General features: G+C 48.0%; 1 protein-coding gene across 4 annotated transcripts in view; it reads left to right on the forward strand.

Moving 5' to 3' along the window:
- ARHGAP22 (Rho GTPase activating protein 22) overlaps window positions 1-25222 on the forward strand; it is a 157519-nt gene that overhangs the window by 99390 nt on the left and 32907 nt on the right. For 2 of the 4 annotated variants that reach the window (XM_007178737.3, XM_057530448.1), the window contains one exon: window positions 18065-18241. The exons of 1 other annotated variant lie outside the window; for it this stretch is intronic. In XM_007178737.3, the coding sequence (XP_007178799.1) occupies window positions 18065-18241 (177 nt within the window). The remainder of the gene's footprint in view (window positions 1-18064; window positions 18242-25222) is intronic. One more of the 4 variants, XM_007178738.3, reaches the window with a different exon arrangement.

Genomic DNA, 25222 nt, shown 5'->3' on the forward strand with positions numbered 1-25222 from the left:
GCAGGGGTGCCTCGCAGACCTCAAGAAAGCTTGAAGGGGAGACCCAGGCGGGTGGGAACCTGGCGCTGGGAGGATACTGAGGAGAGTCTTGGATGCAAATCAAGGGTCCATCATTTACTAGATCCTAGGGCTTGGCCTCAGCTTCTCCTGCACGTAGTAGGGGTGGTAATGTGATCAGAACATTGACTTCCTAGAGTCCCTCGGAGGGGTGCCCCTCTTTACGAGTAGTAGCAGTGTGGGGATGGCGGTACTAGTAAAGCTGCAGGGGCGCGTCCTTGTTACGTCTCTGCAGCTGATGTTGTTTGTGACATTGTAGAAATTAACCCCCCAACACACACTCATGGAAGAGGTTGAATCTGACTGTGTATAAGGAAGCGAGTGCTGAGCAGGTGCTTCATAAATGTTAGTTCCCTTTTCCTGCCTTAGAATAATGAGTTAAGCTAATGGTCACTGAGCATAAATCACATTTTTTTCCCCCAGCTCAAAGTGCCAGGCCTACCCCTCCTCCCCCATAACCCCCCACCCTGGAACAGTTCAGGACCTGCTCTTCATCTGACAGTTGGCATATTCCATTTTCATATGTTGCTATTTTTAGCTTATTTTTTTTTATACACAGCAGTTTATTTTTAAATGGGCGCGGGTGGGGGGATGGATTGCCCTTACAATCAGTGGTGTTTTCCAGTCCTGTTCCAGCTTCCCTGGAAGGTCCAGAGACAAGAGGGGGCCAAGTCAGGCCAGGCCCAGAGCCAGGCGAGCTGAGCTTTGGTGGCCCTGGGAGGTGGCCCTGGGGATACAGTTCTCAAAGTGCGGTCTAGCCACCCCACACCCCACCCCCGACCTCCCCTCTGGAATCCCTCCTGTGCTGAAGTGGCAGGTTTGCATTTGTGATAATGGTTGAAGCCCGTCTCCCCAGCCAGTCTGGGACTCTTGGTTTTGTCACTGCTGTGTCTCTAGCACACGGCACGGTGCCTGGCACGTGGTAGACCTTTAATACACATTTTGTGGAAGGGGGAATGGGATAAGGAAGACTGGGAGTGGGTGAGGGGGGAAGAGTTAGGGAAGGTGAAGAAGTGGGGTTATTTGAGCTGGGTCTTGATGAATGAGTAGGAGTTTACCAGGTGGACAAAATGAAAAGGCATCCCAAGAAGTGGGAACAGCATGTGCAAAGACAGAGAGGCGTGAAGTACATGGTGTATCCCGGGAACAATAAGTAGGATGGAGTGCCTGGTGGGTCCAGTGAGGTGGGGAGTAGCTGGCTGGGCTGGAGAGGTCCCCTCAGCTGATCATGGAGGAGCCCCAATGGGAAGCAGTGAGCGGGGACATTTCCTGGAGGCAGAAGAGAGAGGCTGTGGTGTGGAATTTTTACCAGGCAAGGGAGAGACCTGCCTCGTATTTCAGAGCAGACCCTCTGGCCAGGCCCAAGCATTCCCCAGCTGGCCCCAGCTCTTCCTTCACTTCTGCAATTGTCCCTGTGAGAAAAATCACAGCCCCAGTTTTCCCACAGGGTGCTGCCCCAGGCAAGGTCAACACAGATTCCCTAAAAACCCAAACATCCCCGGAACCACAAAAGAAGATTTCCCAGGGAGATGCCGGTTTTGAGAAATGAAACTCCGCTGTGGGGATGGGCTGGCAAAAGCGGAACTTGGAGTGCCAACCGATTGGAGGACATTTGGGACATTTTCCTAAATTAAAAGTACTCAAAGTACAGGGCAGGTCTGACTGCTCCAGGGCCAAACCAGGAGCTATCACTTCTCTTAACAATGAAAAGCAGCAGTCTTTATTCAAGAAAGTAATCTGTGCCTGTGAGAACACACAGGCAAGAACACACAGGCAAGCACTTCAGAGAGCCTATAGCGGGAGGTAAGCCTCATATTCCTGAGCCCCTTGCCTCCTCTCCTGAAGGCCCCTTGCCTGGGTCCCTGGGTCCTGCTTGTCCTTCCAGAAATGGGCCCGACCACCCGCCCCCGTGTGTCCACATCACTCTCACACAAATGGCAGCATGTGCTTCCCGCTGTATTTTGCTTTTTCCACATAATAATGTATCATCTCATATCACATAGTTCCACCACCTTCTTTTTTTTGGATGTACGTCGTTTATTTAACCAACACATTATTTATTTAACTTGATGGACAGTTAGGCTGTTCCCTGTTATTCTCACTGTCTCCTTATGCACATGTGCAAATTTATCTGAAGGATAAATCCCCTAGGAATGGATTGCTGAGTCATTTAAAATTTTGATAGATATGTCGTGGTCCGCGCGTGGGTTGGAAGAAGAATTTCCAGACACAGTATTTTAGACAAGAGTGAGTTTATTGAGAACAAGGAGCAGAGTTAGTGAGGGCCGCTGCAATTACAGCGGGCTGACTTCCTGATAGACCAGGGAGAGCCGACCCCCTTTGTGGGCTAGTAGCCAGCATTTTATAGCCTCAAGACAAAGAAAATTCCTGCTGGCAGGATGGCATTAGGTGATTGGTCAGGGTGCTACAAGGTTGCTACATGGTGATTATTTTGTCTACTGTGGAGTCGGGGGCTGTCCCGTTTAGATTAGGAGAGCCCATGGCAGCAGTTGCTATGGGGGCTCCGTTAATTCCGGAGTTTTTGTCCTGTGTCCTTGATGTAGGGTGTCCTTGATATGGGGCTCCACAAGATATGGTAGTGGCCCCCGGTCCGTGGTTTTGCTTTCCGTGGTTTCCTTCTCTGTGGTTTTAGTTACCCGCGGTCAACTGCAGTATGAAAATACATTAAATGGAAAATTCCAGAAATAAACAATACAAAAGTTTTAGATCGCACACCGCTCTGAGCAGCAGGCTGAAATCTTGTGCCGTCCTGCTCTGTCCCACCGGGGGGCTAATCTTTTTGTCCAGCGGATCCATGTATACATATACCCAGCTACCCGCGTCTACGTATACTTAGCAGCTCACTCGGTTATCAGACTGTCGAGGTATCGCATTCACGTAACTTTTGTTACAGTATATTGTTATAATTGTTCTATTTTATTATTAATTGTTGTTAATCTCTTACTGGGCCTCACTTATAAATTACGCTTTATCGCAGGTATGTATGTATAGAGAAACATTGTCCTTATAGGGTTGGGCACTGCCCGCGGTTTCAGGCATCTGCTGGGGGCTTGGCACAAATCTCTCGTGGATATGGGGGGAGGGGCGCTACTCTGTTGTCAGATTATGCAGCGTGAAGGGGTTGTGGGAAAATCTATATTACCAACGTGCTAGGGCTGTCCACTTGCTTCACTGTCCGCCCTGGGCTGGTGCCTCCGGCTGTGAGCCCCACGCCCCTCGGTGAGCTGGTCGCCCGGCTCTGAGCGACTCTCAGGTGCCAGCGTGCCCTCCACCCCCGTTTTCCACTGTGCGCAGCCTGCAGCCCACCGCCCACACGTGATGTGAGGTTTCTTTCACTTGCCACTTTATATTAAATTCTACTTTCATCTAGTTTTTAAAATAGGTAACATGGTTCAAATATCTAAAGGCCAGTGCCCGTCTCCCTACACCCTTTTCCTCTAGCCATCCCCTTTCCTCCCAGAACTGATGCTCCAATGTCTTTGTCTCCTTCCAGAGATATTTTGCACAAACAAGTATATTTCTGTTCTTCCTTCCTCCCTCCTTCCCTTCCTTTGCAAAAATGATAGCGTGTTATTCTTCCCTTTACTTTTTTCACTTAACGGTATCTAGCAGAGAACATTCTGGGTGTAAAGTGCGTCCTCATTTTTTTTAGTATCTGCAAATCATCACATTTGATGAATGTCTATCCCTCTCCTCTCCTTGTCATTTGTCTTTTCCCTTTTCTTTGCCGTGAAAAGTGTTTTTTTTGCATTTTATTTTATTTTTTATACAGCAGGTTCTTTTTAGTTATCTATTTTATACATATTGGTGTATATATGTCAATCCCAATCTCCCAATTAATCCCGCCTTGAAAGTATTTTTAACTTTCCTGAAGTGAAATTTTCTTTCATGGGCTCTGGTTTTGGGGTCATATTAAAAAGGCCTTTCCCACTTTGAGATTACACAAAATTTCTCCCACAATTGATCCTGGTACTTTTGTGGTTTCATTTTTTAATCTTTAAAATCACTGATACATCATGATTTTTTATTTTGTTGTAAGATGTGCTATAAGGATCCAACTTGATAATTTTTCTCCAGGTGGCTATCCAATTGTCCCTATTCCATTTATTAAATAATTCATCTTGTACTCGCCCATTTGAAATAACTCCTTAATTCTGTTCCAGACTCTCAAATGTGTTTTGAGTCTTATCTGTTCACGTTATGCAGTACCATGCTGTTTTAATTATTATAGCTGTATAATTTACTCTGTTTTAATAATTAGTAGGGCTGGTCTGACTTCCTTATTTTTTTTTTTACAAAAATGCATTGCTATTTTTGCTTATGACTTTTGAATCAACTTTTCTAATTTAAAAAGAAATGCTATTCATACTTTATTGTGTTAAATTTACGGACTAAGTTAGGGGGAATTTGCATCTCTGTTTGAGTTTTCCTACTTCTATGGATGGTACGCATTTCTATTACTTCTAATTTATAAATAGATTGTGATTTCTGTATATTAATTTTGCGTCTGGTACCTTACTGAATTGTGTTATTGCCTGTAATGGTTTTTCAGTTGGTCTACTTAGGTTTTCCACACATATAAATAATAACAGCGATAATAATACCACCACACCCTCCCCTCCCACTTTTATAGTTTTATGTTCTCTCTCTAATCTAATCGCACTGGCAGATAATTCCAGGAAAATGTTAAATAACACTGGCGATGGCGGACATGCTTGTTTTGTCATTGGTTTTGATGAGAATGCCGCTAGCATCTCTCCACTAAACACAGTGTTGGGACTTCCCTTGTGGCACAGTGGTTGGGAGTCTGCCTGCCAATGCAGGGGACATGGGTTCGAGCCCTGGTCTGGGAAGATCCCACATACCATGGAGCAACTAGGCCTGTGCGCCACAACTACTCATCCTGCGCTCCAGAGCCCGCGAGCCACAACTGCTGAGCCCGCATGCTGCAGCTACTGAGGCCCGCACACCTAGAGCCTGTGCTCCGCAACAAGAGAAGCCACCTCAATGAGAAGCCCACGCACCACAGCCAAGAGTGGCCCCCACTCGCCGTAGTTAGAGAAAGCCTGCGTGCCGCAACCAAGACCCAATGCAGCCCCCAAAATAATAATAATAAAAAATAAATTTAAAAAAAATTAAAAAAAAAATTTAAACACAATGTTGGCTTCGGCTACATCTGTGTTGAGGAAGGATCCATCTATCCCGACTTAACGTAGAATTTCAAAATGGATGTTGAATGTTGTCACATGCCTTCCAAGGTTTCTCTTGGACCCGGGCTGCAGGTCCACCAGTGTACCTCAGCTAGCCCCAGACCTGCCCTTCCCTGGCAGCTCCTGGGGGAGCCGGTGCAGCTCTCAGCTGCCTGGGGGCTCTCGTCTCTGGACTGGGATGCTTTCCGCAGCAGGAAGCAGAAAAGCCCACCTAACAGGCTTAAATCAAAGGAGACGTGTTATTCTCACAGACCGAGAAGCCCTGAGATAGGCAGCTCCTGGGTCAGCGATTCAGGGTCTCAGTCAAGTTAGCAAGGGCGTGGGCCCCCCTCCTCCCCTGCCCTCCTTGGCCTGTTAGCTTTGCTGGCTGGTCAGCATGGTCACAAGATGACTACCAAACATCCCAGAGACAGGCACGATATGCCGCCTTGATGAAGCGGGGTCTGTTTGTGGGGTCCTTCTTAGAAGTCATGAAGCCTTTCTCAGAAGACCCTCCAGGGACCTCGCCTGTGTCTCAGAGGCTGCATCTTCCGGTCTTAGCCTGTAAAGTATAACTGTTTTTCATTTCTTTAAAAATCTCCTTAATGTCTCATAAGTGCTCATTTCCTAGTGGCTGCATATGATTCCATCTGGTTTATGTGCGCACTCTCCTAAGCCATTCCCCTGTTTTGGCCATTATGTGGCTTCTGACGTTGTACTGGGTTCAGCTGTTGCCTGCCCATTGGGGCGTTTTGAGCTCCCAAACACTCCGGGTGCAGCTGTGGCCAGTGCCTTTCTCGGCCCAATTAGAATTTCACTTCTGGTTCCAGCTCATCAAGAGGTGTGGTTGAAAGCTCAGAGTCGGTTCCCAGAACCCTGCAAATGAGAGGGCGGGGGCCATGGGGAGACTACAGAGAGTCCACTGCGTGCTGACTGCTTGGGGGTGAGGGCTCTAACTCTCTGTCCGAGACTGGGGGAGTTGGGTGTACTTTTTCAAGGTGTCAGCAATTTCCTTGCTGGCTCTGGCCCTGGGGGAGGGGGCCAGTGAGACTCTTAATGTGGAATATCTAGGGGCCCTGCAGACAGCCGGGCACCCAGGACACTGTTCAGGAGTTTCACTATTTGAGACAAAAGAAGTCTTTTCAGCCAGCTCAGCCCCAGGGAGAGAAAGGCCAACATAAGGTTTTCACGTGCCCCAGTGTAGTGACGTGGGGTGCAGTCTGTGCCGGGACAGGGGTCTCTGCTTGTCCGGTCCTGCTTGAGTGAGCTTTCTCCCTTCTTCACCAGATCCTGTCTTCCTTCTCAGAAAACAGAGCGCCGGGGGCCCAGGTAGATATGTGCATGAAGCTTTGCGCAGGTTGAGGACCTGCCCTGGGGTTTACATCCTTTTTCCTCCAGGCACAGTACAGCAACCCTAAGGGACAGACTCCAGAGAGCCCTAAAGGAACCATAGGGACCTGAAGTCTCTGTTTCTCTCAGCCCATCGCTTCCCCTCCTGACATTCTGCCCTCCAGGTCTCCCAGCTCCCGGGCCATCTCTCCTCCTCAGTGACTGACAGTGACAGAGCTGGGGCACCCACTGCAGTGCTGTGCTGGGGATGGAGCAGGGTGGGGAGGGTGAGCATTTATGAGACTCTGGACCCTGCAGTCGCCATGACAACAGAAATGCACCGTGATTTAGTTCCCTTGGCAGGAGCATCTGACAGGCAGGGCAGGTGGACTGCAGATGCCGGACGACCTGGGCTTCGTGCCTGTGTTTCCAGCAGTCCTCTTCCATATCCATTTTTCCCTGGGGTGCCTTCTTTCCCTACATGCTCAGAGGTATTTTGTGGCAGACATTTAGGCCACAAGACAAGCCTTCCCATACTTTCTTAGAGTCCCCGTGTCAGGTGACTGCCCAGCGCCCTCTTTACTCTCTCCCCTCCGCCTTCCCTTCTCTCCTTTTTCTCTCTGCATTTATGACAATAAAAAAAGCCATCCAGAAATGCAGAGGTGGGTTGTCAGCCTCCTCACATCCCCGGCTGAGGGCTGTGGCAGTGGAGGGCACACAGATGACATCCTGTCCCTTTTTGCCTTGTTCTATTCTAATAAGATACTAGGTCCAGACCACGTGCAAGGGGGTGATTGTCCAAGAGTGTGAATACAGTACCAGGAAGCAGGGTTCACTGGGGGCCACCTTGGAGGCTGCCCAGCAGAGGGATGGAGCCAGGAGGACAGACTACAGCCAGACTGCCTGGGTTCAGGTCCAAGACAGGTTGTGAGTGGCCAGCACTTTTGGAGACCAGTTGGCAAGTAATTTCCCCTTGCTGACCAGTTGGGAAGCGCCACTGTAATTAGTCGTGTGACCTCAGCCAAATTACTCAGCCTCCCCCAGCCTCTGTTTTCGCATCTGTAAAATGGGTGTCATAATCGTATCAACTTATAGGGTTGTCCTGAGGATATGGAGCTGAGATATGCAAAGCTCTTAAAACGGTACCAAGCATGTGGTAAACACCCAATAAAACTTGAGTGTTTTATTAAGAGAGATTGCCTGTCACTTGCACAGAGCCCTCCATGTGTCCCCACAGTGACCACTGCCAATCACTGAACTCCTGTCCCTTTCCAGGCACTGGACTAGTCCTTGGGGATTCCACGAGGCCAAGGGAGGCAAGGTCTGCTTTCATGAAACTTACATGCCTTTAGCAGAGACACAATAAACAAATATACAAATAAATAAGCTAATTTTCCGCTGTGCTATATTCTATAGAGAACAGAGTGGGAGAGTCATTGGGCAGGAGGGGCAGTTACTTGACAAATGTTCTCACCCAGGGAAGTTTTCTCTAAGTGATGTTTGAGGTAAGGTCTGAAGGTGAGAGGGGGCCAACTCTGCAAGGAGCTGGAGGAACAACATTCCAAGAACCTGAAAGTGCAGAGATTCTAGTTGGAAGAGGGTGAGCTTGAGGAAGAGAAAAGGACCCAGGATGGCTGATGGCATTAAGGGTGGGTAAGTAGGAGGAGATGTGATCAGGGGACCTGGATGCCCAGGGTCACATCAGAGTTGGATTTTTATTCCAGGAACATTAGGCCCTCTAAGGAGTTTTAAGCAGATGTGCTTTGCTCTGAGTTGACTGCTTTTCTTTGTTGAAGGGATGGGTGGACCGATGGACCGATGGATAGATGTATGGGAGGGATGGGCAGATAAACAGGCGGCATCAACACAAGCGCAGCCTCCCTCCCTGTGCTCTCTCACCAGAGTTTGGTGCCTGCTGCCTGCCCCAGCCCTTTAGGATGGTATCTTCAGGGCTGCCTGTAGTCCAGGCTCCTGACACTGTGCCCTGGGAGGACTGAGTGATGTAGGAGAAGCAACCAGGCTGGGCAAGGGGGCTGTCTCAGGCTCCTTGTCTCTGGGATCAGGGATACACCATAAGGGTGGAGCTGATTTAATGAAAAGAATCCCAAACTGCTAAATCCAAACCCTGCTGTGCCATTTCCCGGCCGGGTGGCCCTGGGCCACTGGGAGCTCCAGCTGCCCTGTCGTAACACAGGCATGGTGATGGTTACAGAGGGTATGACAGCACTTAGGAAGCATGTGCAGGCGTCGTGCCCAGCTCCTGGCTTCCTTGTCTCATTCGGTCCTCACCAGAATCTCACAAGTTAGGTCCAGTTATTTTGCTGATGAAGAAATGGAAATGTAGAAACATTATGTGGCCAGTAAGCCCTTACATTTTATCAGCCTTCTCCCATGTATTCATTTAATCTCCACCAGCCAGGTGAGGTAGGCTCCACTTGGAGAGGAGGACCCAGAGGCACAAAGCTGGTGGCGCTGGGAGTCCAGCCCCTGTGCTCTCAGTCCTAGAATATAGGGGAGGGAGTGTGCAAGGTGGCAGGCACTTGGGACCTGCCTTGGGATTTCCACTGTAGGAAACCCAGGCAGGCCATGCACCAGCCCCGGCACCAGCCGGAGGGCCCCGCAGGAACCTGCTGTTCCTCCTCGCCCCGCCCCGCCCGGGTCAGTCCCGGCTTTGGGGCACTGAGAAGTACAGAAGTTCCCCCGGAGAGACAAAGTTCCCCCAGAGAGACAAAAAGTGTCTGGTCCCCAGCCCGCGGGCAGAGCGCACAGGCAGCCAGGAGGCGGCTGCAACCTGGAGCTGCCAGCACCTCATTTGCCTGGCATCTGTCCCTGGCCTGGGTGAGCTTGGCTGCCGCTGCTGCCACCACAGCCCTGCCAGTTCTTGCACCATGCCCTTCTGCCCTGCCAGGCATCTGAAGAGGAGCAGGCAGCTGCCCAGGGGTAAGTGAACAGCCAGGGTCAAGAGCAGGCTGGGGGATGATTAACCCTCAAAGGGCAAGTGGCATTTGGTGGCTCCAAGCAAAAGAAGTTGAGTGAAGATGAGTCAACAGGGATACGTGGGAAGCTTGGACCTCTGCTCAGGTTCAGCCCGGTGCAGCCTGGCAGGCATGGGTGGGGAAGGCCAACCTTGGAGACACTGCAGAAAAGCCCAGCCGCCAACTAGGCATTGCCCAGAGCTGGCCACACACACACACACACACACAAACACACACAGAGTCTCAGGAAGTCTAGGGATAGTGGGCTCTCCCCTTCCCCTCCAGCCCTAGTCTAGGCTGTCTGAAAGCTGTCCAGTCCTGCAGCCACCAGCTACATATGGCAACTGAGCACTTGAAATGTGGCTAGTCCAGACATATTCTTAGTACAAACTACGCCCTAGATTTTGAAGACTTAGTACAAAAAGTATATAAATATAATATCTCAGTAGTTTCTATGTGTTGAAATGAATGATACTATTTTGGATGTATTGGGATAAACAAAATATATCATTTAAAATAAGTTCACCTGCTTCTTTTTACTTTTTTAATGTAGCTACTAAAACATTTGAAATTATCCATGTGGCTTGCATTATATTTTCATTGGATTACACTGCTCTGGACAGCTGCATCCCCATGCTTGGCCTTCAGCCCTGGAAAGCCAGGTGTTGGAGGCCTCCCTGGAGCTCCCTGCTCCCCTGGGCAGCCTGTAGAATGATGGTGGGCCCTGTGACACATCATACATTGCAGCTGCTGTCACCTTTAAATAGTGATTTCTTTTGATTTGATGATTTTTAAACATTTTCCGTAAATCCTGGGCTTATTAGGTATCATTTGATTAATTACATCAGAATGACAACTTTTTGACCTGAATGTCATAGAAGAAGTTCCATGGGCTATAGTGGTTTACAAAATGGTTTCACAGATATCATTTATTCTTTTTTCTTTTTATTTTGAAAATTCTTATACAGAAAAGTTGAAAGATAGGAGTTTTTGTCCTGGAACCCCTGCCAGGATCTGCTGCATTTTGGAGTCACCTCCTCTCCCCCAAATCCCTTGTGTTGGTGGAAAGAGAAACTCAAAAGAAAGTTCTTAAATCCAGGAGCCCAGAGGGGAATAAAGCCCAGCTGGGGACAAGAAAAGCTGGGCTGGGTCCTGGGTGGGTCATGTAGGGGCTGGTCCCCTTAAACAAGCCACAGGCTGAAGTAGTGAGCACAGAGTGGGGTCAAGGTTAGGAATCAGGCTGCCTGGAATCCTAGTTCACTGCTTTTACTGCTTGGACATGTTTCTAAACATCTCTGGACTTCAGTTTCCTTTCCTTTAAATGGGAATAATGACAGCACTTCCCATCAGCTTGTTAACATCATGCCTGCCTCAGAGTGGGTGCTCTGTGTGTGCCAATCACCTTGGTTCTGCTATTGCTATTCTTCCATTCATCACAGATTCCGTGCACACCCTCCCCATGCCAGGCACTGCTCAGTGTGCTGGAGTTGCTTATAAAACAGACAGAATGGGGGCAGGCTGAAAATAAACAGTGTAAATAATCATGTCATATAAACACATAAAATATGTGTACTGGATTGTGATAAGCACTATGGAAAGATTAAGGCCGGGAAGGGGCCCAGGTTGCAGTGGGTGATGTGGATTGAGGTTTCAATAAGGGTGGTCAGGAAGGATTCCCCAAGAAGGTGACACTTGAGGGAAGACCTGAAGGAGGTGAGGGAGCAAGTCATGGCAGTGTCTGGAAGAATGGCTTTCCATGCAAGAACAAGGGCAAAGGGAAAGCAAGTGCAAAGACCCTGGGGCAGAGGCGTGCCCAGCTGTCTGCGGAATGACAAAGAGCAAGGCAGAGAGCAGCAGTGAGGCTAGAGGAGTAGCCAGCAAGAGTTCAAGAGGCCTGGAAGATCACCGCACGGACTTTGCTGAGAGGGGGGCCACTGTGGGATTTTGAGCAGAGGTACGTGAGCTAGTTTGGGGCTTAACTGGGTCACTGTGCTGCCATATTGAGAACAGGCAGCCAGGGGCAAGGTAGGGAGCCTAGAGACCATGCCAATAAGCCAGAGGAGAAATGAAGGTGGCTCGGACCAGGTGGGCCAGTGGAACATGGTCAGATTTTGAATATGTTTTGAAGGAAGAGCCAGTAGAATTTGCTGCTAGGAATGGATATGAGACAGAGTGGAGCTGAGGATGTGTCTGGTTTCCACTTGAGTAACTAGAAGGTGGAGTCGCCCTCACTCGAGAGGGGAAGGGGTGGCAGATCTGGAGATGGATTTTGTAGTTGGTACGTGGGAGATGGCTGGAGACATCTCAGTGGAGCTGTTGGGTGAGGGCACAGAGGCGTCTGGAGGGCAGGGAGCAGCGAACCTGGAAGTCATCTGCACAGGGACGGCAGTTAAAGTTCTCAGACTGGATGAGCTCACCAGGGCACAGTATGGGTCAGTATGGGGACAAGGGGAGGGAAAAGGCCTAGTGACTCCCAACTTTCTGCTTTGGGCACCTGGTTGCCCAGCACTAAGATAGGAGCACAAGAGGAAGCTGGTGTGATGGGTGAGGTAGTGATGATTTGCAGACAAGCCATGTTGTGCCTGTGGGATGTCCCACACCGGTAGAATCATAAAGTCATTTAGACTCATAGGAAGTCTAGATCTCATTGCTGTTTATCAGTGCTTCTCAACTGGGGGCAGCTTTGCCCCCCCAAGGAACATTTGGCAACATGTGGAGACATTTTTGATTGTCAAACCTGGGAGGGAGGGAGAGGCTGCTACCGGCATCCAGTGGGTAGAGGCCAGGGATGCCGCTAAACACCCTGCTATGCACAAGGCAGCCGCTGCCGCCCTCGTGTAGAATTATCTGGCCCCAAATGTCATTAGTGCTGAGGTGGAGAAACTCTGCTCCACACTGGATTTAACTGAGTGTGATAATAAATGTGAACATTTAGAGAGTGCTTGTTAGCTGCCAGGTGCTAAGCTAAGGGAATAGCTCATTTCATTCTCCCAAAAAGGTAGGCACCCCCATTTTCTTCACCTTACAGGCGTGTGCCTGACATTTGGGGGAAGTTAAGTCCCTGCGCCCCACCTGGTGGATCTGAGCATTCACCCAGGTCTGGCTCTCAGCACTGTTCAGGAGGGCCTCAAACAAAGGGGTATATGGCAGGATAGGTAGAAATGCAAGAAAAGGGAAGAACCAGAAACAGTATCAAGAGACCCTCATCCTTCATGATGCATTTCTTCCTGAAATGTTTGCTGTTAGAATTTTTTTTTTCCTTAACTAAAGCTAATACTAATCTTTCCTAAGTAACAGAGGACAAGGTAAGCGTACACAATTGAATGCTATAGAAAATTCCAATGTTGGCTTTGATGACCTATTTATTTTATCTTCCTTGCATTCCCCTCCACTAACATAGAGGAGGTTTTCTATTGCAAAAAGAACGAGTTTATAGTTGAAAAAACCTGGGTTTAAATCCTGGCCCCTCCATTTGTTTGTTTGTGAGCTAAATGTTTAACTTCTCTGAGCCTCAGTTTCTTCATCTGTAAAATGGAGTCAGTAGCACTCCTTCCCACAGTGTTTATGAGGATTAAATGTGACTGTGCGTGTTAACTGTCTTGCACAGTGGTTTACATATAGTGGGCCCTTAGAAGTGGTTGCAGGACTTTCACTTCTGGATAAGATCGGTGGACCGATTTACTATCCCACCTAAAACAACCCCCCCAAAAAAGGACAAATAATATGAAACAATGTTTTTCAAGGTACTAGACATTAGGCAGTGAAGGACTGTGACACCCGCCCCCCCCAGCCCCCCAGCAAGAGATGGGAAACGAACGAGGCAAGCCCTACACGTGCCCTAGCTTACTGGCTTGAGAAAGTTTTCAGGCTGTGATGTAGGAAGGGGAAACCCAGGTGGAGCCCAGTGGACTCCACGAGTTAAAGAGACAGCTGGGGAGACCAAAGCATCTCGAGTTTTCAGGATAGAATACCAAGGAGGAAAGTGCTGCTCAAAGAGAAAACCCCCTTGGGAGCTCATCACCACACGCACGCGAGGACATTACCTGAGGCTGAGGAAAGAACCACTGGAAAGGGTTAGAGGCAACACTGACCACTCTGACACAGGGCAGGAAATAGTGCCTATTTCCACTGGACTCCTGGGGCATTGCACAGCATACACAGAAGGGTTTTCTCTCAGAAGTGAGGAGTTATTAGCTCGATACTGAGAACTCTGGACCCACCAAATAAATCTTAGAAACAAAATCTGTAAGAACAAGTAGACAGGAAGTCAGTAAGAATATGGAAAATTAAAAAAAAAAAACTGTCAACAACTAGACCTAATTTATAGAACACTCCACCCAACCACAGCAGAGTAATTTTTCTCAGTGCAAACAGAATGCTTAGCAAGATAGACCGTATTCTAATCCCAAAACAAGTCTTAATAAATTTAAAAGGATTCAAATCATACAACATATCTTCTCTGAAAACAATGGAATTAAATTAGAAATCAATAATAGAAAGATTTCTGGAAAATCCCCCAAACTTGGAAATAACACATTTCTAAATAACCCATAGGTCAAAGAAGAAATCCAAAGGGTAAGACATTTTGAGCTGAATAAAAACGAAAAAACAATATACAAATGTTGTACATGCCTCTAAAGCAGTACGTAGGGGGGCAACTATAGCACTAAACACTGTAGGAAACTAGAAAAGTAAGACCAAATTAAACTCAGAGTAAACAGATGAAGAGAAATAATAAAGATCAGAGTGTAAATTAATGAGATACAAGTTGGCAAACTACAACCTGTGGGCTGGCTCGCTCTGTTTGTAAACAAATTTTTGCACAGACACAGCCCTGCTCTTTCACTTACATATTATCTATGGCTGCTTTCTAGCTGCAACAGCAGAGTAGGTAGTTTGGGCAGAGACCATATGGCCCGAAAACCTAACATATTTACTATCTAGCCCTTTAAAAGTTTGCTAAGCAGAAAAACAAAGAAAAAGACATAAAGTCAGTAAAACAAAAAGCTCTTTTTTGAGATTAATAAAATCAGTAAGCCTCTAGCAGGACTGATCAGGGGAAAAAAGAAAAGACACAAATCGCCAATAATATAAATGAGAGAGGTGACATCACTACCAAATACTAAAAGGATAATAAGGGAAATATTATGAACAACTTTATGTCAATAGATACAACAACTTAGATGAAACAGACAAATTCCTTGCAAGACACAAACTACAAAGCTCACTCAAGAAGAAATAGGTGTATATGTTATAGAAATTTAATTTATTAAAAAACCATCCCACAAGGAAAAGTGCAGGTCTAGGTGGCTTCATTGGTGAATTCTATCAAATATTTTTTTTAAAGAAAAGTAACTCTACACAAACTCTTCCAAAAATATTGAAAAAGAGGGAATACTTACTTACCAGCTTATTCTGTGAGGCCAGCATTACCCTGATACCAAAATCAGACAAAGACATAAGAAAAGAAAATGGCATACCAATATCCTTCATGGATATAGATGAAAAATTCTAAACAAAATTTTAGTAAATTGAACCCAACAATAATAAAAAGGACAATACATCATGACCAATTGGAATTTCAGGAATGAAAAGCTAGTTTAACATTTGAAAATCTGTCAGTGTAATTCATCATAATAGCAAACTAAAAAAAAAAAAGTGATCTTTCAATAGATAAAGAAAAAAGCATTTGACAAAACCCCAATATCCATTTCTGATTAAAAAAAAAAAAACTAAAACTCTCAGCAAACTGGAAATAGAAGAGAACTTCCTCAACCTGAGAAAGGACATCAACAAAAAACCTACAATAGATATACTTAATGGTGAAAAGTTGAATGCTTTTGCTATAAGATCAAGAACAAGATAAGGATGTCCACTCTCACCACTTCTATTCAACATCGTATTTGAGGCTCTAGTTGCGCGATTTGACAAGAATCAGAAATAAAAGGCACCCAGATTGGAAGGGAAGAAGTAAAACTGTCTTTATTCGCAGATAGCACGATCACCTGTGTAGGTGCGCTGGCAAGTCAGTGGGGAAAGGATCGTCTGTTCAACAAATGGTGCTGGAACAACTGGACGTCCATGTATAAAAGGATGAACTCCAGTCCATACCTTGCACCATATACAAAAACTAACTCATAGACCTAAATGTAAACCCTAAAACCATGAAACTTCCAGAAGAAAATCTAGGAGAAAACTTATGACCTGGGTTAAGCAAAGATTGTTTAGATACAAAACCAGAAAAAAATTGATAAGTTGAGCTTCATCCAAATTAAAAACTTCTGCTCTTGGAAACACACTGTTCACAGAATGAAAAGAAAAGACACAGACTGGGAGAGATATTTGCACAGCATATATCTGATAAAGAACTTGTATCCAGAAGATGTAAAGAACTCTCAAAACTCAATAATGAAAAATGAGCAACCTCTTTTAAAAATGGACAAAAGATTTCAACAGATATTTCACCAAAGAAGGCACATGGATGGCAATTAAATACATAAAAAGCTGCGCAACATCGTTAGTCATTTGGAAAATGCAAATTCAAACACAGGGCTCTACCGCTACACACCCATTAGAATGGCTAAAAGTAAAGAGACCGGCCACACCAAGTGTTGGTGAGGAGCTGGAAGAACTGGAGCCCTCATACACTCTGCTGGTGGCAACGTTAAATGGTGCAGTCACTTCGGAGAACAGTTTGTGGCAGTTTCTTAAAAAGTTAAGTATACATATATACAAATATACATAAATAAACATACATACCTGAAAAGTACTTGAAAAGTTAAACACACACAGGCTTAGAGCAGGACCCTGGGCGGGGGCACAGCTGGACATGAGAGCATCTGTCAACCTCTGGGCAAGGTGGATCCGGGTTTTGTAAATGAAGCTTATATGACGTGGGTGGCCCTCTTTAGGAAAAAGAATTGAAAAAAACGAGAAATTCCAGTTAGATACAAACCTGAGTATTCATTTAGGACAAACAAGTAACCACAACAAATTCTTAGAGCCATCCATCTCCAGGTCCCTTTCTTCTGAGTCATCTGGAGATGTTTTTCCAGAAAAGCATACATGGAAAAGCTTCCTGGCAACACCTGGCTTCCCTTCCCCACGTGGAACACTCGGCCACCTGAGCCCTCATAGTCCACGTTGAGTGGGACCCTAAAGATGCAGAGCCGCTGTCCCCTTCTCAGTGGCGGTGCCCTTGCCCCGTGAATGGCCACGCAGCTGCCCCAGCTGTGGGTACAATCTTTGTTTTCCATCGGCCTGCACTGTCTCTTGGGCTTCAGGCTCTGCTGTCTCAAGCTCCCTTCCTCTCCACCTCTCCACCGCTGCAGGGCTGCTGCCCAGTTGCTGCCTGGGCCCAAAGGAGCCGGGCTAGTGTGTGTATATTGCGGGGCTCAGAAGGCATCCTAGGGCCCTGGCGCACCACTCTCCTGAGCTTTGGGCCCCGTGGGCCCCTCCAGCCTGCTTTCCCACCACCCAGCTTCCAGGCCTCACTTGTGGCACTCCCCCAGCAAGGATGCATCTCATCCCGTGCTCCAGCCCTCACAGCCGTCCCCTCAGTTTCCCCAGTCCTCAGCGGCCTTGCTGTGACCACTGTCAGCCTGACCCCAGCAGGTCGCCTCGTTCATGGGGAATGGCAGGAGCAGGGGGGGTTCCCAGTCCCAGCCCAGAGCTGGGGACCTTGAATCCCTGGCTCTGCCACGTATTAGCTCTGTGAATTCAGACAAGTTCCTTAGTCACTCTGTACTTCAGTTTCCTTGTCTGTCAAATGCAGATAGTAATAGTACCTCGCTCAGAGGCATTGTGAAGATGAAAGAATCCTAGGAGGGCAGGTGAGTCTGTCAGCTTTGTTAACTAGAAGAATCAGGCACCGCTCTAGTTCACTGGAAGGCAGGTACCAAGCGCTCAGTAAGCACTTAACTCCTGTCTGGTCTCTGTCACTGGGCTGCGGGCCCCAGCAAGGATCAGCCTGGGTCTCAGTTCTACTAACTGTCATCCCACCCCCTTGGGAACACGGATCTCTGCGACTCACCCCACCAGCAGATAAGCCCGGTTAGCTTATAGTGACATAAGTGACATATAGCGCATAGTGACATTTAGCTGTGCATTTAAGATGTGTGAAGTTGATTTAAATAAAATACGTAGCGAAGCTCCTCTGGCATCCGAACTTCTCTGAGCTGGTGTCAAATCTGCATGCTTTTTCCTACTAGTACCCCAGGATGATTTTACTGCTGTGGAGAAAAACAAAGAAGACTAAGGGAGAAAAAGAAACCCAAGAGGGCCCCAAAGCCAGATGTGGGATGTGGGAAGGGGATGGCCTGCCAATATAGAACCAAAAAGCACAGCTGTTGCCGAGTGGTTTTTGGAGAGACGACCTTCTCACACCCCAGGGAATGAAAGCCAGCTGTGGTCAGGACTGGAGAGAGCCCTGTGGGGGAGGCAGCCCGTGTCCACCGGGGTCCCTGCAGTAAGCCTGTTCTCCCTGTCTTGCAGGTGGTGCCGGGGAGCGGGAGAAGGTGCCGGCCAACCCCGAGGCGCTCCTGCTCATGGCCAGCTCCCAGCGGGACATGGAGGACTGGGTGCAGGCCATCCGCCGGGTCATCTGGGCCCCGTTTGGCGGAGGTACGGCCCGTAGCGCGCATGCTCACCCTCTAGAACCCTTGCCTCCAGGTAATCACGCCCCTCCGCCCTGCTCTGAGCCTGCAAGATCCCTCTCGCTCAGGTCTTGCTGGCTGAGCCCCACGCTTCCTACTGCAGACAGGCAGGGTCGTCCTCTTCTGCTGCTGGCCCTCAGGGGTCACCCCTCGGTGGACTAAGCAGGTCCTCGCAGGGGAGATTTGGGCCACTTTTCAAAAACACGCCCTCCTCCGACTGGATAGTCCTGTGGCTTGTGTGTACTTGCCTCCCTGTGTCCAGATCCCTGCTGAATGCTGGGTGTGTATGGGGTGGTCTACACTTAGGCCAGAAGTGGACACTCAGGGTCATATTGGATGGCGAGGTACCGTGTCCTTCCCTCTTTTGCGGCTTGTGGCCCCTGCATGGCCCGCAAACCTGCTCTCTGTTCCCGACCTGAAAACAAAGGTTGCCATTTACTCACCTGCTCCTTTATTCTACACTTTTACTGGGTGCCTAAAATGTATGGAGTGGTATTCCAGGTGCTAAGAATTCAGTGGGAAACCAAATAGAGGATGCTTCTGCCCTACCCTCCCCCTCCATTGTCCTGGGGGAGACAAACGATAGGCAAGTGAAGGTGACTCGTGATGTCTAGTAGGGGGAAACGCAGGGAGCAAAGTAGAGCCAAGCGGAGGATGGAGGGGGCACTGTGTCAGGTGTTGTTCATGAAGCCAACTTAATGAAGTCACCAGGAGATCCAGGGGATGCGGGGGAAGAGCATGCAGGCAGAGGGACCAGCGAGTGCAAACGCCCTGGGTTGGGAAAGGGCCATGGAAACACGAGGACCTTCCGGAAGGCCAGAGGGTCTGCAGGAGTGAGGACAGGAGGATGGAGGACCTGAGGCCTTGGGGACATAGTGGGGCTTCCAGATCTTGTTCTAAATTGATGGGGCACCAGGGAGGGCTCTGAGCAGGAGACAGACACAACTTGATTTATATTTATAAGCAGAGTCGTCTGGCTGCCGTGTGAGGGGTGGGTCATAGAGACAAGAGCGGCCGAAGCAGGCTGGGACAGTTGTTGGACCCGGGTGCGGGGCCTGGGCGCGTGTGGGAGTGGAGGAAACCGTGGAGAGCGGTCAGCTGAGACGTGTTCTGAAGGTGGGGCTGCAGGGTTTGCTGATGGTCTGGACACGGGGCGCAGGAGAAGGGAACACCGCCGCCCAGCTGTGCAGGTGCTGTCTCTGTAGGTCGGTGTCTCTGCGCAGTCATCATGAAAAGGGCTTTTAGAAAGGATCACCATGTCAGCTGGGCTGGGGCCACCAACCCCCAGCTAAGTGTGGAGACAGGGGCCTTTGGGCCAGCTGTGTTCTGACCACATGAACCATGGACATCCTCTCTCTCCATGTTTCACAGTGTTTGATTGATGCACCATCCAGGCAGGGGCAGAAGCTCACCTTTGGGGGCTTCCTAAATGGCTCCACACTGTTAGCCATGGCCTCCCTGCCCCCTGGTGATCACGGCACCTTTGACCCACAGCCCCAATTTAATGGCCTGGGAAAACCCAAGCCCACCCAGGAACTTCTGCAGCCTCCACGGGCTTCCTTTGGTGCAAGGTGGTTGAAAGTGACCCAATGGCACAGAATAGAGCCCAGACGCCCATGCCTCTGGACTTGGATTTATGACAGGTAGCACCCCTGAGCATCAGGGAAAGGAGAACATTGCCATGATCTTGGCTAGCAAGAGACTCTTTAAATGAGTTACAAAAAGCACCAAGTATTTAGCAACAATACAATGGGGAAATAAACACAATTCATTCTTACAACAGAAAACTCTACAGCAGTGAGAATGAATGAACTACAGCTCTACCCAACAGCATGCATGAATCCTAAAAACATACTGTGAGACTAGGGCAGCCCAAGAACATGCTGTGATTCTATTTACATAAAGTCGAAAATAGGGCAGAAGGAAACCATGTTATTTATGGGTAAATAATTAGGCAGCAAAAATAAAAAGAAAAGCAAAGAAATGAAAGCTGTAAAAGTCAGGATAGCAGGCCTAGTTACACAGGTGCTCATTTTATAATACTCTGCATCTCTGTGCATATGTGCTTTAAATACTTTTTGAATGTCTGCATATTTCACTCATAAAAAATCAAAAACTAAATAAAACAAAGAAAGGAGAGAAACTAAAGGTCAAAGAGGCTAAGTAATTTGCCCAAGATGACACAGCTAGTCAGGAGCAGAGCTGAGAAACAGAGGCAGATGTTCTGACCCCAAAGGCTGTGCTTTGTTCCAGCCCATCCAGGGCACTGTCACGTCACAAGTGGTCTACCTGTACTCAGTGTGCTGGCTCCCTGACCCACACACGTGCCTGTCTGCCTGTTTTTCTCTGTCTCTCTGTCTGTCTCTCTCTCTCTGTACTTGCTAAATGGGGACCATTTGCAGAATCCCACAAAGAAACCAGATTTGCCCCTCCCCCGGCCCTCTTTCCCCAGCTTTTATCAGACTTCTCAGGCTGTGTGCTGTGTGCCGAAGAAGACAAAAATTAAAACAGGAACCACGGGCTTCCCTGGTGGCGCAGTGGTTGAGAATCTGCCTGCTAATGCAGGGGACACGGGTTCGAGCCCTGGTCTGGGAAGATCCCACATGCCACGGAGCAGCTGGGCCCGTGAGCCACAATTGCTGAGCCTGCGCGTCTGGAGCCTGTGCCCCGCGACGGGAGGGGCCGCGATAGAGAAAGGCCCGCGCACCGCGATGAAGAGCGGTCCCCGCACCGCGATGAAGAGTGGCCCCCGCTTGCCGCAACTGGAGAAAGCCCTCGCACGAACCGAAGACCCAACACAGCCAAAAATAAATAAATAAATAAATAAATAAATAAATAAATAAATAAATAAATGAGATTAAAAAAAAAAAAAAAAAAAAAACAGGAACCACCATCAAAGGCGCTTATCTCCTTTCTACCAGAAATATAGAGGAAAGGCAGAAATCCCAGGGGTTAGCGGTGGCAGACATGTCCGGGCAAGTTTGGCACTTGAAGGGGGTCTCCATCTGCCTCTGCAGGTTTCCTGGCAAAGCTGTTATTAGCCTGGGTTCCCCTGGAAAGGAGGCTTAGAGGATCAGCCCTTCTTTCACTGTTTAATAACAGAGCCCGTGAGCCCTTTCAAGCATATTTGTTCTGGCAGAGAGCGGCCACCTCTGACAGGCACCAATGGGCAGCGTGCCTGCTGCAGTCAGGGGAGAGCCCGGGCACCCCACAGAGAAAACGCCGGCCAGCAGGGCAGGGGAGCCGGTCACTGCCGATGGCCTGCCCAGGGGTGGCCCTGATGGAGTGCCTCTTGTCTGGGCATTCATTCAGCCAGTTAGTCATTCACTCGAGGATGTGTTCTGGGGGCTGGTGACACAGCAGTGAGTAGGACAGACAAGGTCCCTGCCCTCGTGGGGTGTACATTCTAAGAAAGGAGACAGACAGCAAGCAAGTAAGCCTGGTGTAGGTTAGATGGTAGAGAGCGCAGTGGAGGCAGATGAGGTGGGGAGGGCAAGCGGGAGTGATGGGGGTTTGGAGTTTAGTGACATTTGAGTAAAGGAGATGAAGGGGTGAGTTACACATATATCTGGGCAGAGCGTTTTGGAGGCAGACGTGAGGGTTGGAAGAGCAGCAAGGAGGCCAGTGTGGCTGGAGCAGAGTCTGTGAAGGGGGAGAGAGGAGGTAAGGGCTGGTAAATCAGTAGGGCCTTGTCACGGTGATGACTCTGGCTTTTCCTCTGAGCGAGGTGGTGTCATTGGCAGGTCTTGAACAGAGCAGTGGCCAAGCCTGACTCAGGTTCCAGCAGGATCCCTCTGGCTGCTGTGTTGAGAATGGATGAAAGAAGCAAGGACAGAAACAGGGAGACCAGTTAGGAGCTCGTTACACAGTCGTGCAGGTGAGAGGTGATGGCGGCTTGGCTCAGGATGGCATGGGTGATGAGGAATAATTGAGTTCTTGATATATTTTGAAGGTAGAACCAATAGTATTTCCCCTCCTGGAATGGGTGAAAGGTGTAAGAGAATGAGAGAAGTCAAGGGTAATTCCAAGGTGTTTTGATCTAAGCCAACTGGAAGGATGGATTAGCTGTTAACTGAGATGAGAAAGAACACAGGAAGTGCAGTTGTTTGGAAGGAAGATGGAGAGTTCACTTTGGGGCTTAGTCTGGGATACATGTTAGAGGCTCAAGTTTAAGGTATCAAGTAGGCAATTTGACATTTATGTCTAGAGACCAGGAGAGAAGACTGGGTTGGAGAGAGAATGTGGGGGCCATTGACACATAGATGGGGTTTGAAGCCATGAGGCTGGATGAGACACCATGGAGCTAGCGGAGGAACAGCAGAGGACCAGGGCTGAGCCCTGAGCTGCTTCCAGGTAGGAAGTCAGGGAGCAGAGGAGAAGCCAGCACAGTGGATGAGGAGAGCCAGGAGCAAGTGGGGTCCCTGAGCTGAGTGAAGAGAGCATCTAAGAAAGAAGTATCCGTGCACTGCCAGTAGATCAACCAGGGGAGAACAGATGGTGAGCACAGTCCATGGTTGACTTGTCAAGGGTGGTTTTGGTGGAGTCCTGGGAGTAAAGCCTGATAATAGTGGGTATGAAAAAGGATAAGAGGAGGGGAATTGGAGTGTGATCATAGCCGACTCTTTCAAAAAGTTTGCTGTAAAGGGAAAAAGGGAAATGGGACAGTAGCTCAGTCCTCCAGTAGCTGGAGGAGGGAGTTTGTTTATTTTTTTAAGTTGGGAGACAAAACAGCAACGATGGTACAGATGAGGGAGAGAAGAATTGCTGGAGCACCAGTATCTCTTGTGGATATAGACGGGAAATTCCTCAACAGAATACAAAGAAATTGAATCCAGCGATATATAAAAGGATTATAACCATGACCAAATGAGATTTATCCCAGGAATGCAAGGGTGGTTTAACATCTGAAAATTAATTAATGTGATACATCAATAGAATAAAGGACAAAAACCACATGATCATCTCAATCAACTCAGAAAAGACATTTGACGAAATCCAGCACCATTTCATGATAAAAACATTCAACAGTCTAGAGATAGAAAGGAATTTTCTAAACCTGCTAAAGGGCATCTACAAAAAACCCCACAGATAACATCATGCTTAATGGAAAAAGACTGAATGCTTTTCAGGAACAAGACGAGGATTCTCGCTTTCACCACTCCTATTCAACATTGCACTAGACCAGAACAATTCTAACCAGAACGATTAGGCAAGAAAATGAAATAAAATGCATCCAGATTGGAATGGAAGAAACAAGTAATCTATTTGCAGATGACATGATTTCGTATCTAGAAAGTGTTAAGAAATCTACTAGAAATCTATTAGATCTAATAAAAAAATTCAGCACGATTGCAAGATACAAGGTCAATATACACAAATCAATTGTATTTCTATACAGTAGCACTGGGAAAACTGAAAATGAAATTAAGAAAAATTAAGAAAACTTCATTTATAATAGCATCCAAAAGAACAAAATACTTAACCAATATATTTAACAGAAGAAGTACAAAACTTAATACTCTAAAAATGACAATACATTCTTGAAAGAAATTAAAGACCTAAATAAATGGAAAGATCCCATGTTCATGGATCAGCAGATTTGATATTGTGAAGAGAGCTCCACTGCCCAGTGGATCTCTGGACTTCCATGTCCCACTCTAGGAACACGGCCCCTGGGGAGGCCCTGTTGGGCAGCACCTCCTAGCCAGCTCTCTGTGAAAGGGGAGAGAAAGGAGTCACACGATACCAGGGCTGCCTGGCATCTGATGGGTGCTCACAGGTGAGTCCTTGCCTTGCCTGGTTATCTGGACAGAGCCAGCAAGCCCTTGAAGGTGCGTCTTATGTGCATAGGAAGGTGCTTATTAGCAAAGCCGGTTGCGTTGAAGTATTAGAGGAGTCAGAGTGAGCACAGGTCTTGGCATCAGGCTGCAGTCTGTGTGTGATCTGGCTCTGCCCCTTGCTTGCTGTGCGACCCTGGGCATGCCACTTACCCTCTCTGTGTCCTTGTTTTACAATTGGAATAAGAATATCTTCTTTGCAGAATTGTCATGAGAATTAATAGAGAAAATGGATGCAAAGTGCTCAGCACTCTCAGAACTAAATAGTTCTATTCATTCAACACAGAACGTCTGCCACGTGCAGGCAGGGCACACGGCAGGGATCAGACGGAGCTTCCATTCTACTCCCCTAGACAGAGAGTAACAGGAAAGTACATCGCATGGCACAGAGCAATTGTTCTCATCAGAACCACCCAGAAGAAAAGGGAGACTGTTTTATCCTCCCCCAGAGTTTCCAACTCACTAGGATTTGTGTTTCTAACAAGTTCCCAGGTGATACTGCTGGTCTGGGACCCACATTTCGAGAACTGCTGTGTTAGAAGGTGGTGAGTGCTACTGAAAGAAAGAAAAAAAAAATAGAGCCGTTTAAAATACAGTGGTGAGGGTGGGCCTAATGATAGAGTGACACCCAAAGTCTTGAAGAAGTGAGAAAGTGAGCCAGGAGGATGTCGGGTGGAAGTGTGCCAGACCCAGGCAACAGCCTGGACAAAAACAGAGAGCATCTGATGTGGTCTTGAACCAGCTCGGAGGCAGGTGGGATGAGGGAGTGAGGGACAGGGCCAGATGCAAAGGAGCCTGATGGCAGAGGAAGGACGTGATCTGATAGATAGTTAAAAGGGCCGCTCTGACTGCTGACCAGAGCAGGAAAAGGGGAAGCGGGGGACCTGTTTGCAGTAATTCAGGTGAGAGACAAGGGTGCTTACGCTATGGTGGGTGGTGGTGAAAGTGAGCAGATTCCAAATCTGTTTTGAAAGTAGGACCTACAAGATCTCTTGGATGTGGGTTTGAGAGAAAGGGAGCAGTGAAGGTGGACGCCCAGGGGTCTGAGAGAGCAGACAGAAAGAACCATCATTAAGTGAGTAAAGAAGACACAGCCTAGAGCAGGTTTGGGACAATGCAGCAAGACCACAGCTCCATTTGGGCATGTATGAGTTTGAGAT

Source organism: Balaenoptera acutorostrata, chromosome 16 (genome assembly GCF_949987535.1).
Source record: "Balaenoptera acutorostrata chromosome 16, mBalAcu1.1, whole genome shotgun sequence".
Taxonomy (NCBI): Eukaryota; Metazoa; Chordata; class Mammalia; order Artiodactyla; family Balaenopteridae; genus Balaenoptera; species Balaenoptera acutorostrata.